We start from the raw sequence: 19,649 nt of genomic DNA, 5'->3' as shown, positions 1-19,649 counted from the left end.
TACCACGGAACAGCTGTCAAAATACCAAGCTTTTTAAAGAAATCACTATAGGATGTTCCAGTATTAAGACCAGGTATTAATACTGAATGACTTACATATACTGATCATACATATACTACCACACTAGCATATACTAACAGCATTGTATTCAACAAGAAAAGTGAGATGCAGCAGCAGTAAACTGCTTCTGACAGAAGTCTTACTTTGTCTTGAACCAGCAGTTTATAACTACATTAAAGCAAAATAAAAAAAACGAGCAGCCTGAAGCAACACTGTTACTAATATCATATTCTATTCCATACTACACAGATTTTATAAAGCATAGACCTATGACTAATTGTCTTCAACCGAAATTTTAGTGCTGTGAGCTTACTTGACTAGCATGGTGGCTACCAAGCAAGTGACATTGACTGCTAAATTGTTTGTCTACAGGGAGCTTCGCATGTGTTTGATTGATAACTACAGTAGCAATTTCTTTGTAAGGTTCTTTGAGTGCTACCTGTGCTGGCCAATCAGGTGACCTGCCCGTGTCTGATGTGATAACCTGCAAGGATGGCCATGCTACAGGAATACTCAGTTACAACTTAATGTGACATTCCTTTTAATTACCATGGAGGGCTTCACAGTAGAATAAAGAAAGCACTACTGATTTGGTGGTGTGTACGGGGAAAAGCTATGCTTATACGCTGTAACAATTCCCAATTATTATAACGAACATTTGCATCTGAAGCAAACATTTCACCATCACAACTTGTCCCACACTTTACTACACATGATGTCTTCAGCAAACAACAGCTAGCCAATAGCTAAATGTACAGAGCAAACCTATGACAGAACTTTCTCCATGTGGTATGGACATTACTGAATTTAGTCATAATGCAATCCTACCATTGTATATGTGACAATGATATACATGTATAATTTCATCTTGGAAGATAGTATGCCATTCTGCATTTACCTGTTGTCTACGTTTTGTCTTTCAGAGATGTGAACATTTAATTACTGGAAAAACAAAGTATTTTATATTCATTAAAAAAGGGAACAATTTTCATAAAATAGCTCTTCTGATGAGGTATTTGAATCGACAACAGCTTCCACAAAAGCAATGGCATATAGATAAATATTATTACTGTAATTACAGAAATAAATGGACGTGCAGGTAAATTAAAGTAGCACATAAAGGAGCATACATTTTTATGGGAAAGGTAGCAGGAAACAATATCTATAACTTAACAACATACCACTTTCACTGGTGGCTGCTGTGAGAGGGGCTGCTTGTTGACGGACTGAGCAAGACTAGCTCGAAATTCTCCACACATCCAAGAATCTGGAGTTGCACCTAGGCTGCCAATAGAGGAACACTGGAAGAATAGAGGCCACGATGTACTTGGAACCTCAGCAAAGCGCTTAAGGTGGGCTGCCATTCGACGGTGACCCCATCTGTCTACATCTGCTCCACGATGTGTCCCTGGCACGGAACCCACAAGACAAACTCTGTAAAACAAAATGTTCATAAGAAACAGGAATATTTTTCTGTTGATACTTTGACATTGATCTAAATGTAAGACAGCGAGTCCTAATAGGGGGGAGGAGGGGAACGATTCTCAGTGGAAAGACTTTATTCCATATGCAGTTCTGTTATTACATCAGTATCTTATCTACTGCGACAAACTCCATTTACTGTTAGCCAGTCCTTTCGACATATGTTTAAATTTTTCCCAAAAAATCTCACTTCTGTCTATGTTAACTGGCTGTCTAGTCTTCTTTGCTTTTCAGGAGTGCTTCAAAATCTGACATTTTGTTGCAAATGCTTTGCGAGTTAATCACTAGGATTTTAATACTCTCACCTGTATGGGGCATTTCTCTGGATCTTCCAGGGAAAATAGGCCCTGTGTGCTTCCACACACAGTCAGCTACCTGGATAGCAGTACACACCTGACCCTGGCTCAGTAACATATTCAGTGTAAGTCAGCACCTTAAGCTTGTTGTTTAGTAGGATGGATGTAATACCCTCGTCCCTATCTGCACTGAAGGGGATGCCTAGCCCTGCCATTGACACACCATTCACACTCAGAACGAGTAACACATATCTTTTACTTCCTAAGCAAAACAGGACCACAGAAGAGGATGACTCTAGGGAACTCTACCAACACACATGCTGCCAATCTTTAGACAGTACTCAGGGTGATTTCCAGCTGCTTATGAATGTCAACTAATTCATTCTATAATCAAAAATGGCTCTGAGCACTATGGGACTTAACATATGTGGTCATCAGTCCCCTAGAACTCAGAAATACTTAAACCTAACTAACCTAAGGACATCACACACATCCATGCCCGTGGCAGGATTCGAACCTGCGACCGTAGCAGTCCGGCGGTTCCGGACTGAGCGCCTGAAGCGCTAGACCACTGCGGCCGGCTCATTCTATAATCAAGAAAAGCATTCACAGTAGGGCCGCATTGTAGCTGGGGCATTGTTCTGTGGAACAGTAAGCAAATAACTTTAAAACAAGCCCCCTGATACTCTTTTAATTTCTGGATCTAATAAGTTATAAGTACTACTAATTACCCTTAAGAACTGAAGCAATTAGTAGGCAAAACAAGATTTCTATCATGAATATGATCTGTCAAAGTTATGTAATTGTGATGTTCATTCTTACAGATCAGGTTGTTCCAACAGTGCTCCAGGGAGGAGGAGTGCTCTGGAGTGCTCACTGCAGAGGCTCAGAGTCCTTGTAGTTGGGGACATAAAGCTCATTGTGCCTTGGCTATATTTTCCTGCAGCTGCCGAAACAATCCATGTTCAATGGTAGCTATGGTCAATCGTGGAAGTCCTGTGCTTCAATTGGAGGATATATTTCTGTTTATCGAGAGGGACATCCGCAATGCCTTGTACATCACAAAGTATTCAATTTCACTAATTGTAAGAAGTACAATACACAGCATTGTTACACAAGTCTTCCTGCAGGGCATTATGATCAGATAGAAGGTGAAGCACGTGGAGAGCTAGTAGCTGAGTTTAAGAACAGCATAACAGGAAACATAAGTTTCAAAAAGAATTCTTAAGGCAATAGTTATAGAAATATGCAGCATAGTTCGTGTACTGTAATGCATTTATACTGTTAAAGTGAATGACAGTGAACAAAACGGAACTGAAGCAGCAGTTTGAGCAAGCTACAAGGTTGCTCACATTATAGAGATAAGTGGCAAATTGTTTTCTGTGGGACCTCTTGTAGGATCATGCACAGTAGCAGTTGCACAATGCTTGTTTCCAAGGGAGCTGCAGGCAACTGAAGGGGTTCGTCTTTCGAAGCAAACAGTGTCATGTTGAATCTGGGACATCATAGCAAATTTATACATACAGCCCAGGGAAAAAGCTGAGAGCTCCGTTGCATTTTTGTTAGTGCTTGATGAAAGGACAGATATTTCTTACTGTGCTCCACTTTCAATATCTGTATGTGGTGTTGATACAAAGCTGCAGGTAACTGAGGAATTCTTTGATGTGGTACTGCTCGATTACACCGTAACAGGACTCAATATTTTTGAAGCTGTTTGTGAATCAGTGGACAATATGAATTTACCTTGGGATAAGCTCCATTCTGTAGGCTCAAATGATCAGGATCAGCAACATCACGGCTTCGCTTCTTGTTTAAAAAATAAACACGAGAATGATTTTGGAAAAGACGTTTTGACTGTTAATTGTTTCATATTTCAAGACAACACTATTGGCTGAAACAGTTAAAGCAGGTGATGTAATGAAAGTTGTGATCAAGTGCAAGAATTTTCTGTGGTGTTGTAGTGTAAATCACATCCAGTTCAAAGGATTCCTGAATGATCAACACCTTTTGTTGGCTAAGTCGGGGAAAAATTCTTGACATTTTCTTTGCCATTCTTGAAGAAGTATCTCTTTCTTGATATGAAAGGGGAAGAAATGCATTGTCTCAAAAATTTAAAATGGACATCAGACCAACCATTCTTAGCTGACATAATTATGTGCCTGAATAATGTAAATCTGTTATTGCAGGGCCACCAGTAGCTAACAGTTGACATGCACAACGAAATCAGAGCATTCATGGAAAAGTTATGCTTGTCTGAGAGGCAGATGAGTGATGGCATTTTAACATTCTTCAATCGTCGGGCTTCTTTAAAACTATTGGAAGGTACCAGTTTCGGCTATTATTAACCCAAGATAAAGCAGCTCATCACGCCTTTTGAGACAAGATTCTGAGAGCCCGCCATTTTTGAAACAAATGAAATTGTTCAAGCAATCCTTTCTCGGTCTGACCGAATGATTTGCCATCGTCACTCCAGTTGAAAGTTACTGAGCTGCGAAATTCAACTTTGCTGAAAGACAGATACTACAATATGCTGAATCTGTCATGGTGGTATCATTCATTACAACAAAAATCAATTCCTAAGCTTCACAAAAACATCGCACAGATCATGTGCATGTTTAGATCTATGTACTCTTGTGAGTGGCTTTTCTCAGCAATGAAAAGAATAAAAACTAAGGAATAAACTTTTCTTCAGGACGCAACAATGAAGGCCACCCCCTGCATTTCCTGTGAACACTTTGACACCTGATATTTCTGCTCTTGTTATGAAAAAATCTAGTTTCAATGCCCAATGAACATATGCAATTTCTTTTAGAACAGTCATTTCTTATTTATTTCCTTAACTTCCTGTTTCGCAAGGTAGCATGGTGCTATGTCATGGCTGCCAAGGATGTGTGTTGGTGATTATGTAAAGTGGGGCAGGCATATCAAAAGCCTTGCCATGTCATATGCTGCCAGCCCTTTTGATTGTTCACAGTGAGTGACAATGCTCTACAGAGCAGGAAGCGCTCCACAGATCAGCACGGAGCTCATGAGCTGGAACAGCCTACCTTAGATTCTGCACACCACAAGTTCAGTCCCTTCTTCTAATGTCATTCTTGACCTGTTCTATCTTCTTTTAGTTGCAACTACTGAATCACTCAGATATGCTTATTCCACAAAACTTACTTCAACTGTTTTTAATTTTAGCTTATTTTTGGTATTTTATTTCTCTGTTTAATTTCTTTTTATGCACTATCAATTCTCTTGGTCCTTCTGTTTTATTACCATCAATATTACTCTCAATTTAATTTATCACTCCATTAATATAAATTCCTCTCACGTCAAAGTGATGACTTACATTTAGTACAACCTACTGCTATTATTTATTGTATGTGACTGTGATTGTGCAATTCTTTCTATTTGATTCCAAGTCCTATTTCTTTTGCTTGTTCTTTATCCTTTCAAATTTGAAACTCAGTGCCACAATTTAATAATGGCAAAGGGAAAAAATTTGCTCAGGCTGCGCAAAGTTACAGGTAAGACCTACCACAACAATTTTTTTTTTTTTTACTCTTCACTGAAGGAGGCTTTGCAAACCTACATGAAGCACACACCAGCATCACTAGCTCATATTCTGTATAAAAGCCTTCCTTTTTCTGATTAGATGTGATTTAAAAAGCCTGTCAATGAAATTATTTGTAATGCTCTCAAAGAAATGAACCTACCTGACTTTGGAGAAATCGGCACAACGTATTCTTGTAATCCATTCCTGCAGAACTGGCATCTGATACGCGGATAGATATCGCATCAAGTCAGCACGAAATTCTGTTATTGAGTCACCTGCTTTAGTGTCTGCATTCAGTGGGATCCTTGGACATCTTGGGCTTACCCATAAACTGAAAATCAAATTGTGTTACTTAAAATTCTTCTGCATATGTTGAGTTCTGCTGAATTCTTATGACTTCTTTCTGCTGTGCAAGAGCTATTTATGCAACAACAAACGTAATAATTCTAACATATTATTTTGTAATTACCTAATACCTTCTTTTACAATACAATAATCGGTTTGTAATACTGCTCTTTAATGTGCTCTTTGAAATTCTGGTGGTAGCTGCAATAAACACAAGGAATGAAACATTAGTTAACATCATCTTCAGAAAACAGACAGCAGTTGCATGAGTCAAAGGACATGAAAGAGAAGCAGTAGCTGAGAAGGGAATGAGACAAGATTGTAACCTATCCCCAATGTTATTTAAACCCCACAAGTCAAGGAAACCATGAAAACTAAATTGAAGTTCTGGGATAAGAAATAAAAACTTTTGTGGTTTGCCAATAACGCACTAATTCTGTCAGTGATGGAAAACAGCTTGGAAGAGCAGCTGAACAAAATGGGTGGTATCTTGTAAAGCGATTATAAAATGAACAGCAACAAAATTAAAGCAACAGTAATGGAATGTAGTCGAATTTTAAGGTGAATTGGAGGGAATTTGATCAGAAATTAGACAGTACAAGTTGTAGATGAGTTTTGTTATTTGGGCAGTAAAATAACTGATGATGGTAGAAATAAAAGATGGCGGCAGTAACAACAGAGAGGATATAAAATGCAAACTGCCAATAGAAAGAAAAGTGTTTCTGAAAAATATACTTTAGTTCACATCAAATACAAATTTAAATATTATAAAATTCTTTTCTGAATGCATCTGTCTGTAGCGTAACCTTGCAATGAAGTGAAAAATGTACAATAAACAGTTCGGGCAACAAAAGAACAAATTTTCAAATGTGATCTACAGAACACTGCTGAAAATTTGATGGGTAGGTCAAATAACTAATAATGATGTACTGAATTGAACTGGGGACAAAAGAAATTTATGGCACTACTCTACTGGGAAAAAAGGGGGGATCCAAGGAAGCACCAATTTACTAATGGAGAGAAGTGTAGGGGGTAAAAACCAGAGAGAGAGAGGCCAAGGCTTGAATACAATAACCACATTCAAATAATTTATGTTGCAGTACTTATGCAGAGAATAAGTTTACACAGGACAGACTAGTGTGGAGAGCTGCACTAAACCAGTCTTTGGACAGAAGACAACAACAAAAACAACAACAACATGACTGGAAAAAAAATTACAACAAAGCTGTTCATGAATAGTTATCATCAAATTATTGCTGTGTTGCGTATCCAACAATTATACTACAATTATCTAGCTATGTAAGTTACTGTGTAGTGATAGAAGATTGTCACAAAAGTCATTTATGAAAACAGAAGTTGAATTACAGTGTTTGATGTTAATACTATTGATATACAGACAGTATGAACAACTGCAATAGGTGACAAAGATGAAATTTTGGCACATAAAAAGGTCGAGTTATGTGATAAATAAAGTGACACTTCCTGCCCACTATGGAGCTATTTGCCATGGTGTATTAGTACACAATAGTTTTTCAACCTTTAATTGCATTCATATACAGTGGACGTTTCTCATCAAAAGTGATCAACTCGTGTTAATCAGCCTACTTCAGATGTGTACTTGCACTGATATACAAGAAAATACACTGGTGCCACAGATTTGTTCAACTACCAATTATGTTCAATTAGGGGTGGTCACTTCCCAAGTAAAACCACTCTGAGCCTGAGCATATATGCCTTCATTTCTTCCACTGCTCATTTCTATATTGGCTTTTCCATGAAGGGTCTAATGTGTTATGGTCATTGAGTGGAATAAACTGTCCCTGAATTGATCAGTTTTATAGTTCTAGTCACAGAGAGACAGAGAGAGAGAACACCCACACACAGACGTTAATACACCACAACAAATAGTTCCTTAAGAATAAGATAAATCCATCCGAGATAGTATAACTTAGTTTGAACAAAGAACTCAGATCTCTCAGACAAAATGACAGCAGGATATCATAATTTAGAATTCATCTTTAGGAGTGATTACAAAGCAGCAACATTGTAAGCAACAAAGTGGTGAATGTACGATATTGTCCCATATAGCAGACGGGAAAATTAAATCAATAATTTTAAGAACTGGGTACTACATTTTCACTATTTTGCTCCTGTTGATAGAAATCACCTCACACCTGAACAGTCACATCCCTGTATTGTTTTGACCACAAGAATACATTATTACAAACAGAACTTGTGTATCAAGCAACATTTGTGACCTTGTATTCAAGAGGGCAAGTAAATATTTTTATGTAATGAAATATGATGAATGTTAACTCATTGAGGATTTCCTTATTGCTGAGAGTGTTAGAAGAATCAGTATACATTGACGAGCAGCAACATTATGAAAGTAGTGATGTTGAACAAAGTAATGTGAACATCTGTGAAGAGAGACAGTATTTATTAGTAGACTGTTGACTCTCCTTTCCCATGAATAACAGCTTGTATTCTTAATACAGGTCATGCAATGCTGTCAGAGGAATACGTCCTTGTGTGGAATGGACAAATACAGGTCACGTACCACAGTCAGGGGGATACATACCCAATGCAACCAAAGGGTCACTAATTCTGAAAGCGTTCTCGGAAAATGGGATCTCGCTGTGCAGCTTCAGCTCCAAAATAGCCCAGAAAGATTCAATTATATTCCAATCAAGGAACAGAGGGGGCCACATGAGGTGGTGTATCTTTATAATAATAAGCTTGAACAATTCCGAAAGTATGACTGGATGTGCTACTGTCTTGGTACATGGGTTATTCACCAGGTGATACAGTTTGCAGCAATGGGTGAAGATAGTACCCAGAATCCCAACATAATTACCCCCATGCAGAACAAGTGGGCAAAAACCATGGCCTATCATCGCTGAACCACTGCCATGTTTCCCAGTAGGATGTAGCAAGTCAACATTTCCAAACACTGATCAGGAATAATGTGGATTACCATTTATTTGAGCAGATGACATTCTCCCAGTGTTGTTACATCCAATTTGTATGTTCACGACACTAATATTGTTCAAATGTATTGCATAGTGTGGCCAATGATTTTGAAATAGCCATTTATAGTATAAATGTTTTCTGCACTCTGTTCATAATGGATAATTTTTGATGATAGAGCTTCCTGTAGATTCGCAAACATCTCAGATGTTATGTGGGGTGCTGACGTATTGAGCCTTCTGGCCACAATTTGCTTCAAGGTCTTATCTGTTTTGAAGTCATTGTTGTGTATGGTAAATGATGTCTTTCACTATTTGATTTAGGCTCTCAGTACAATTAGTATAATACTTCTACTGACACTGAGGGTGGTTGTTTTTGTTAGTATGGCTTCACCAAGATGGGCACCAGCAGTGATCCATTTTCTGAACTCTTTACAGATTAGCAACAACAAAGCTTTAAGACCATAATGAATTTCACATCTGACCACTATCTAAGCTAGTAATAGACTGTAGTGTACACATTCTTGACCATTAGATGGCACACTTCAACACTAGAGGGTGGGAGTATACACCATGTTTCTTTTGAGCTATGTTATACAGATGTTCATATTATTTTGCCCAGTATCTGTACTTCTACAAATGAAATCATACAGGTGCTAAATCAGCTTTCAGAAATAACTTTTCAGGAATAAATATGAATTATTTTGTGTTCTATGATGGCAACATAATGAGTCACAGCAGTAGTCATCAACAAATGATTCAAATATGTGGATTATTTCAGAATGCTAATAGATTCAGATTAACCAAACGCAAATTGCATAGAAAAACTCTCATGAGGAGAAATGTTTTCTACCAAACCATCTTCCTCTAGACAAAGATGGATCAGAGCCATCAGTCCAGATACACTGTGACCATAATAGCACCGAAACAGAGGACAATACAGAAACGGTTGAAGTACTTAATATCTTTTAAAACTGTTTCAAGAGGAAGATTGCACAGTAGTACCGCCTTTAAGTTTTCAAATGAACAACAAAATGGCTGATATCAAAATAAGTGACCATGAAATAGAAAAGTAACTGAAATCGGTCAACTGAGGGAAGACCTCTAGACTTGATGGGATACTAATATGATTCTACATAGAATATGTGAAAGAACTTGCTCTTCTTTTAGCAACAGTGTACCACAGGTCTATGGAGGGGAGAAATGTTCCTGTATGAAAGGCTGAAGTGTTCTTGACCGCTGGAAGGAAGCACAGGTCATTCCCGTTTTCAAGATCGGTCTTCAAACAGATGCATGGAACTATAGGACTATATCTCTGACATCAGTCTGTTGCAGAATTTTGGAACACGTTTTATGCTTGTGTATTATGACATTTCTGGAGACTGAAGATCTCCTTTGTATGAATAAAAATGGATTCCAAAAACAACAACCACATGAAACACAGCTCATTCGGTTTGATCATGAGATCCAAAAGGCTGCAGATACCAGTGCCCAGGTAGATTCTGCGTTCCTCAATTTCCACAAGGTATTCGATAATTCTGCACTGCCCCCTGATGAACAAAATGGGAGCATATGGAATATCAGACCAAATTTGTGATTGGATTGAAGAGTTTCTAGAAAACAGAACACAGTATGTTATTCTCAATGCAGAGAAGTTTTCAGACATAAAAATGAATTTGGGCATACCCCAAGGGATTTATAGGTCCATTACTTTTCACAATATAGACAAACGGCACAGTAGACAACATCGGAAGTTCCATGAGGCTTTTCATGGATGATAAGTTGCAATGCTAGAAAATTGTAAAGAAATACAGGGAGATCTGCAAAGGGTGAACGCTTGGTGCAGGGAAAGCCAATTTACCCCAAACGTAAGTAAATGAAACAATGCATATACATAGTCAGACCTATTATTTACAATTACATAACTGCAGATCAATCAATGGAAGTAGTTACTTCCATAGTATATCTAGGAGTACTTGGACAGAGCAATTCAAAGTGGAAAAACCACATAAGCTAATTACAGGAAAGGCATATACAAGGCTGAGATTCATTGGAAGAATCTTCAGGAAATGTACGAGGGAGAGATGGAAAGTCTGCTTACAATTTTTTTAAATTTTGTTCAACATTGGTCGACTTATTACACGTCATGCATATTACTCGACCATTACCCAGCTTCTCTGATGCAAATTGGAACCCTCTGTCACTAGAGGGCTCCGAATTGTAGCGTGTTAACACGGTGGTGTTTAACGCAACTATGTTGGTGCTTGAGAAACAGAACCTCAGAAAACTGAAAGCATGAATTCGAATAGTTCATCCACACATGGAGCACCCTCCCTTCTGTGTGAAAATGCCAGATCACACATGAATGGTGCGACATCTGCAACAATCCAGTGCCTTGGGTTCACTTTCATAGATCATCCTCTATACAGTGCTGACTTGGCCTCATCTGATTTTTGCCTGTTTCCAAAACTTGAAGAATACCTTTGAGATCTTCAAGGGAAAATGGTCATGGGTCCCAGATCTAGAAAACACAAAGAGAGGCCCCAACCACAACCACCCTACCCTGGCTCCATGCCAGTAGGAGACCTAAAAGTGTATCCCACCTTATCTATTGTTTTTGAACCATCAATGTAGAAGATGGCAGCACCTGGAACTCTTCAAGGGCGGAACGTACAAGATGCCAGAATATCACAGGGGCGACAGAGACCTTAGCACCCTGGAATAGGTCGGTCCTAATCTGTGGTCGAGGCAACATCCTAGGAAGGGGGCGGGTGGGTGGGTGGGTGGGTGGGGGGGGGGGGGGGGGGGGGGTGGAGGGGGGGGGGTGGAGGGGTGGGAGGGAGGAAATACACAGGGCTCTTTACAGTGACTGGAGATGGAGATCCTGACAGAGGGAAGTGAGACACATTCCAGCCAGCAATCCCAATTGACTGCTGGTATCAGGAGGTAGACAACCCTTGTTTGCAAAGAGGACGAGGTACACGAGATGGTCCAGGAATCGTCAAATGGCGATTGTGTAAGAAATCAGGAATTGGTTCTGTCGTAAGTAGAGGGGGAATCCCAGCATCTGTAAGAGACTGTAACGGCACTAGTGTGAAAGGCACCAATAGCCAGGTGCACCCCACTATGGTGAACACAGTCAAGTAGTTGCAAAATGGAAGGAGCTGCTGAGCCATAAACCCGACAACCATAATCTAGTCTCAACAAAACCAAAGCATGGTAAAGATGGAGATAAGTAGTAAGGTCTGCACTCCAAGCTGTGTGGGCCACGAGGAAGAGAGCATTACGCTTCTGTATGCAGGTAGTTTTCAGGTGACGAATATGGGGCAACCACGTCAGCTTTTTATCAAAAATAAGGCCCAAGAAACACGACTGTGCTACAACATCTAGGCGCTGGCCGCCTAAATAAAGTTCTGGATCGGGATGTACTGTGGGTCGACAGCAAAAATGCATAACCCGCATTTTCAAGGGAGAAAAGTGGAAGCCATGGGAGAGGGCCCATACAGAGACCCGTCGGATGTTACAAGCCAATTGATGGTGATGAGGAAGAATGTGACATTTAACACAGAACTCTGTGGGATACTGTTCTCTTGAATCTGAGCAATGCTGAGTGAAGTACCAGCTCGAACCTGGAAGAACCAGACGGATAAAAACTCATGGATAACAATTGAAAGGAGGCCGCGAAAGCCTCAGTCATGGAGGGTGACTCAAATGTAATGGTGCCAAGCCGTATCATATGCCTTAAGTAGGTCAAAGAAGGCCGTGACAAGGTGCTGGCAGTTATTGAAAGCCTGCTAGACTGCTGTTTGCAATCCGAGTAAATGGTCAGTTGTAGATCGTGCTTCCCAGAAGCCACACTGATATGGGGACAAAAAGTCCCAAGGCTCGAGTATCCAGCATAATTGGATGCTAACCATTCTCTCAAGCAGTTTACAAAGTACATTGGTCAGGCTAATCAGGCGGTAGCTGCCGAAAGACGACAGATTCTTCCTGGACTTAAGGGCAGGGATAGCTCGGCTGTCTCGCCCTTGCAAGGCGAAGGCACCTATAAGTCAAATGTGTTGAAAACCTTGAGTAGATGTTGCCTCTGAGTAACGTCCAAGTGTTGGATCATCTGGCTGTGGATGGAATTCAGGTCTGGGGCCATGTCATGTGAAGAGGTAAGAGCCTGCAACAATTCCCATTCAGTAAAGGGTTCATTATACGATTCAGCTTGGTGGGGGTTGAAACACAGGGGGTTTCCTCAACTTGTCATTTCTGCTGGAGGAAGGCAGCAGAATAGGAAGAGGGCACTGTTGCAAAGTGCAAGGACCGACGGATCAGTACAGAGCACCCTGTAGGATAGCTGATTGTCGCTGCCGGCGCAGAAGGCTACAGAGTTTGGACCAAACCGTCGATGAAGAGGCACATGCTCCCAAGGAGGAAACATACCACTCCCATCATTCCTTTTTTACTCTGCTTAATAAGCACAGAGACACTTATCATTTTTAAGGTTTTCTGTGAAGGGTGTCGTTTAAATCGCTGCAACACCCGCCAGTAGTCCTGGATAGCGACTGCTATGTCCTTGGTCCACCACAGTACTGGTCGACAATGAGGTGAACCTGTGGATAGGGAGATAGCAGTGCCAGTACCATGAAGAAGACTGGCAGAGACGTCTTGCACGACAAAATCGATGTAGTCCGGGCGAGAGGTATTTAAGTGCACAGTAGACGTATATTAAGACCAGTCAGCTGTCCAACTTGGAGGCCTGTTTGCCTAGGTAATCAATGTGGGAAAGCCACAAGAGCAGGGGAGGAGATTGAGAGATCGATAGCAGAAAAGGTACCATGAGTGTTGCTGAGATGGGTAAGGGAACTGTCACTGAGGAGACGTGAATCTAAGTCTGTAATAAGTTGGTCAATTAGAAGACCCCTACCTGGCAAAGCGGTGTGCATTGAAGTCCCCGAGGAGGAAGTACAGGGAGGGAGTTGCCGTATTAATGTAGGCAGGTCAACACAAGAAAGTCGCCTACCTGGATGGAAGTAGACTTGCATATGGTGACTGCTGGGGTCGTTTGCACTCCAGGTTAGTATGAAGGAGATCCAGACACTAGTGCAAATCAAAGTGCAGGCCCCTCCAGGTGCTATTAAGTGGTCAGTATGGTTCTGAAAGAATGCCCAATAACCACAAAACATTGGAGAGTGGTTATCACAGAAGTGCGTTTCTTGAAGAGCATGACAGAACGCAGAATAAGAGGAAACAAGTTGTATTTGCAGTACGTGATGGTAATGTCAGTTGCAAATCCACTGGATCATCGTGTGATAAGAGTCCAGGTTAAACATATGAAAGCCAAGTGGAGGTCATACTAGCGGGTCAGCGATGACTGACGAGGATGGGGTGACATACATAAATAACAGGTCAGACTCACAATATTTCTGCTAACCCGGCTAGCCGTGTGGTCCAACGTGCTGCTTCCCAAATGGGAAGGCATGCTGGTCCCCGGCAGGAATCCACCCGGCGAATTAGTGTCGAGGTCCAGTGCGTCGGCCAGCTTGTGGATGGTTTTTAAGGTGGTTTTCCATATGCCTCGTTGAATTGTGGCTGGTTCCCCTTATTCTGCCTCAGTTACACTATGTCGGTGATTGCTGTGCAAACAGTGTCTCAACATATGCGTGCACCATAATTACTCTACCACGCAAACATTTGGGGTTACACTTATCTGTTATGAGACATTCCCGAACCAGGGAGTTTTTATGCCACTCTGTGCTTATTGTGTTATAGACTATTGCTATGTGAAACAAGAACAGTTGGAAAAGTACTCTTACAGACTCTCAACTCAGCCGTGGTAGAGGCAAGATGTATTTTCTGATTCATTTTAAGAAAGTCATGGTAGTCAAGCCAACTTTCTTTTAACTGTAACTCATTTTGTTTCTAATGTTTGATGGTACAAGATACTTACAGAAAGTTGCATATGTATGTTGAAAGTGTGAATTATGTTGTGCATGAAAGTCAAATACATCATTAACTGACGAAAAGGAAAGTTTGTATGTCTACTTTCACATTTTAAGTCATCAGAACTTTAGAACATGTTGACCTTTGTGAAAAAAAAAAACAGGAATTTTCAGTCAAAAACAAGAAAAGAAGCTGTTGTCTGTTGCCATAGCACCCAAACATAATACAACAAGGGATTTACTCTGAGACATTGGAATATGTTCAAGTATCTAATGGAGCAAAATTTGAATGTAAATGGCGAAGACATGAAAAATTCACAACAATAAAACATCAAAGAAGATTTTGACGTATTTGTCTAAGAAGAAATATGCATAGAACACCTCAACCATGAAGATCGAGTGCAGGAAGTATACAGCTCTCTCACACATCGCGGGGACGCAGACACGGAAACCAACATACATCTGACGCCGCCAGCACCAGTAAGTGCTGACCTGCCTCTACATCTGCTCACCTATGCTATAAGACTTTTACGCTGGGTGAGCGAGAAACAAAACTTCATTACTTTAGTATGAAGTGGTGCAAGATACTTTTGAGTGAACTTTATTTGTATAGTTATCATATTTAAAGTTAGTTTTAAATGCTTACGAAAGCTAAAGCATACAAGAGTATGGAAAATATACAACAGGTTGGAGAGACTATGGCCTTGAAAATTAGCACAGAAGGGCCTGACTGGGCTGAGTTGATAAATTTAATCAAAGCTCAGAGTGCAACTCTAGTAAAGAACTAGGTTTGGTAAATTCTCAATTAAATACTCAGAGTCTTAAGTTAAACTCATTAGATTCGCAATTAAATACCCAGAGTGAGGCTTTAAATGCTCAGAGGGAAACTCTCAATATTCAAACATCAAATTTAGGTTTGTTAAGTGCCGAAGTAGACTGTCAAAGTAAAGAATTTAGTAATCTATGCAAAGGCATGGGTGCTTTGAAAGCTGAATTTGACACTATAAGTATTAAAGTAGAGAATTTAAAAATAGATTTAGAGAACGAGTTGACAAATTCTTTAACCACTCATATAAATCATGTTTGCTAACCTTAGTCAGAAACAGAATGACAATTTGCATAATTTATCAAAAAGGTTAGAACTGGACATTGCGAACAAATGTAACAATGTAGAATCAGAACTTATTGAAAAGTTAGGACCTTTCGAAAATGTGTAAAATATTAAGTATAATGATGTAAGGCATGGATTGTATACTTTGAAAGAGAGTGTAGATAAGCAGAATTAGTTAATGATGATCATTCAATCACAAATTACAGGTGTCAGTACACGAGTAGATAATGTAGAATGGAATTTCAAAGAGAAAATAGTCAACTCTGATATAAATGCATTTAGTATGGAGGAACAATTTGGAGAAATTATAGATTGAAAAGTTACTGAGAGAATAACATCTGGGAACATATTACCTGTCCCTTCTTCCAAACTTAATGATACCACATAGGGTATGGACGACCTGTGGAAGGAGATTAAGCTTATCCAGATAAAGTAGAAAAAGGGTATCTTCACCTAATGTTGTATTAAACAGGATATGACCATAGAGACCGACTTAAGAGAATCACAAAAAACAGTGATATCTAGACAAAATAAACTAAATAGAGCAATATAATTGTGGAAAACATAATAAGATGTGACTAGCCGAACAACTGTTATACCGTACTGTATAGATTTTCTATTTTGTATTGGGTATTTTATACCTTTTGTGAGATGTGATATAGATGAGAGGGTTTGTATAAATTTTGAAAGGGGTAAATCATGACTAACACAAAATATACATCACACCTTTCAAACAATCTTTACAAACAAGTGTGCCTAATTCTTCTACATTTGCCATTTCCATAGGGTTGCTAGTATTTCCTTCAGGTACATCAATGGGTGAAGGTGGGACAAGTCCATTCTGTAGGATACGATTTAACACCAAACCTCCTCTGTTGTCTCACTCAAGTACCTGAGAGGTAGGGATCCTGGGGAAGGGGGGGTGGGAAGGGTTTCCTATCTTTGGGGCTATCTTCTTTCTCTTCTTCAAACCTAGCAACCACATCTATTTTTTCCTTTCATACTTCTCATCTTGAGGACCTGTCTATCTTTTCCCTCTTTCCATATCCATAAACTTCTGTCACTGAAGACCTTCATTATTTCCATGGTTACTAACAACCTACATCTTATCTTTAGATAAGAAGGCCGAAGAATCAGACTACACGAACACGCATCCACATATACACAAATATACACTTCTACGCAAACATTAAATTATATAAGACAAAGCCTGTCACGATGTGAAAACCTCTAGGTGTTGTAGGGGAAAAGGCATGTGTACAGGGAATTATGCACACACATATATGGGGAGTTATGACTGTTCTGCACACACATATATGGGGAGTTATGACTGTTCTACATCGAATATACATAAGGAGAAGTGCTTAAAGGCATCAGCAACACCAGTGCAATAAAAACTCTGATGAACTGAAGGATAGTGGGACGTAAGTAGTGTGTGTGTTGTATAAAATAAAGTACAGAAGTTGATAAGCAGAGGAGGACTCTAGGGAGTGAATGATATATTAACAAATGAATGCAAAGTTTAAAATAGATTTATAGCTTTGCCAGAAGAAACTTAATTATGGTATAAATCGAAATGTATATTAGGGTAATGAACCATAAGGCCTACTCAGAAAGGATAAGGGGGACGTACCCGGCATTCACCAAGTATAAAGGGCAGATGTACCTACGTGGAGATAGGACGATCTGTGGCCTAAAAATTAGAGATGTTTTGTAAGGGGTGTACCTACCAGAATGGAAAGAGGAAGTACTCTCATAAGGTCGACCCACAAGCAGGGGAATAGATTCTGATCCTTGGAGAAGGGGACAGTATAGTGACAAAAGTCACAAAATTTATAGGAATTATTCTGGAAAGTGTAAATTCTATGAATGACTACAGCATTATTATGTTCCGTGGAAGTAAATGAGTTTCAAAAGAACACTTTCATTTCGACCACAGTTCCTCCAAGCTACAACTAACGAAAATAGTATATCCTAGGAAAAAGGTAACACAAAAAGATAAGAATAGAAAATAAATTACTCATGTGTCAAACTCCTGAAGTTGTGGTTGAAATAGGAAATAAAGAAAAGAAAAAGAGTCCTCCCAATTCCTAAATATTAGTAAAGCTGACTAAAACTACGAGTAAATGCTCATGTCTTAATAATAAAGTAAAATAAGAAAAGAATAGAGAGATAATAAGCAAAAGATTGTTCCAGAGAGGACAGAGAATTGTTATGGAAAGGAGGGATACGTATATAAACATATGTAAAGAAAAATGTATAATGTTAAGATATGAAATGTTATTACGAGTTATATTACTTGCATAATGATTATGTATAAAATATCGCGTGGTCAATCTGTGGGGGGGTGATACGTAGTGATTCGTGAATTTCTGTGTAAATTCTAGAACCACTCAGCCTTCTACCATCTCGAACACACAATATTCTAGATATGAGTATGGTATGGTAAAATCCTACCTAAAGTACTCTTATAGGCTCTTGACTCAGCCTTCATAGAGGCAAGACGTATTTCTGATTCATTTTAAGAAAGTCATGGTAGTCAAGCCAACTTTCTTTTAACTGTAACACATTTTGTTTCTAATGTTTGATCGTATGAGGTACTTACAGAAAGTTACATACATATGTTGAAAGTGTGAATTATATTGTGCATGAAAGTTAAATACATCATTAACTGACAAAAAGGAAAGTTTGTATGCCTACTCATTTTATAAGTAGAAAGACGCTTAAAAGTTACTGTGCCTAGCGCTATTCGATGGAGAAGTAGTCAAGAGATTTTCCAGCAGCCGACTATCCCGTAAAGAAGAGGGGCTGCAAAATTCCAAATAAGTCACCTCGTAAAGAAGTGGAAGGCGGTATTGTGAAATAAATCAGTATAACCCAGACCCAAACTCACACTTTAAGCTGTCAGAATGTTAGAGCACGTGTTGTTGACATACCTACCTTACCTCTGAGCAAATGGACTCGCCCGTTGCACGTCACTGGCGTGCGAACAATCGAGGGAGACACAGTCACTTGCGAGCGAGCGGTCTAACGTAATGATGTCACTATGTTTTCAAAACAGGAACAATGGAGTTGGATCAAGAATGAATGTGCCAGAGGTCGTACAGCACGACAGTGTTATCAAGGTCTTCAAGAGGCATACTGGGAATTGGGATTGTTGTACACAATAGTGGCATGTTGGGTAAAAGCCTTCAATGAAGGTCAGCAAAATGTGGCGGACATACATCATGCAGGTCATCCTAGCGTCTCTGAAGGAGTAATGCATGCTGTTGCCGCGGTAGTGGACAGTGACCAATGCCATAGGAGTTGTGGGCTCGCCCATGAAACCAGATTAGTGCATACGATTGTGCTTCGCATCCTGAAGGAACGCCCGGGCATGCAAAAAATTGCATCACGATGTGTTCTGCACAACTTGACGAAAATGCAGAAGTGAATGAGTTACAACACTGCTCAGACGCACTTGAAGTGCTATGAGCGTGAAGGAGAGGCTTTCTTACGCCATATCATAACACTGGATGAGACATGAGCCATTTCATATGAGGCAAAGCTGAAACGCCAATCCAATGAATGGCATCATTATGGGTTGCCGCGAAAGTTGAAAGTGCGTCAGAGTCCCAGCATGGTGATTCTCATGTACGACTGTGATGGTGTTATCCTAACACATTATGGTCCACCATGGCAGACTGTCAATGCACAGTATTACTGTTCGTTTCTGGATCACCACCTGCGACCAGTTTTGCGAAAGAAGCAGTGACAATTTCTGAGCAACCCACCCATCATTTTGAACGACAATGCACGGGCGAATACAGCACAAACTGTGGCTACTCTTTTCGTTCGATGGGACTGGGAAGTACCGTATCATCCACCATACTCCCTGGACTTAAGTCCTTGTGACTTTGATTTGATTCCAAA

General features: G+C 39.8%; 1 protein-coding gene across 1 annotated transcript in view; it reads right to left on the bottom strand.

Annotated features, from left to right (window-relative positions):
• LOC126473573 (probable tyrosyl-DNA phosphodiesterase) overlaps positions 1-19,649 on the bottom strand; it is a 99,176-nt gene that overhangs the window by 12,339 nt on the left and 67,188 nt on the right. The window contains exons 7-8 of the mRNA XM_050100712.1: positions 5,543-5,713; positions 1,242-1,494 (exon numbers count right to left, since the gene is read on the bottom strand). Of these exons, the coding sequence (XP_049956669.1) occupies positions 1,242-1,494; positions 5,543-5,713 (424 nt within the window). The remainder of the gene's footprint in view (positions 1-1,241; positions 1,495-5,542; positions 5,714-19,649) is intronic.

This window comes from Schistocerca serialis, chromosome 4, assembly GCF_023864345.2.
Source record: "Schistocerca serialis cubense isolate TAMUIC-IGC-003099 chromosome 4, iqSchSeri2.2, whole genome shotgun sequence".
NCBI classification, from domain to species: Eukaryota; Metazoa; Arthropoda; class Insecta; order Orthoptera; family Acrididae; genus Schistocerca; species Schistocerca serialis.
Note: the sequence above shows the minus strand (reverse complement) of the source record. Positions and strands in the feature narration are given on the sequence as shown.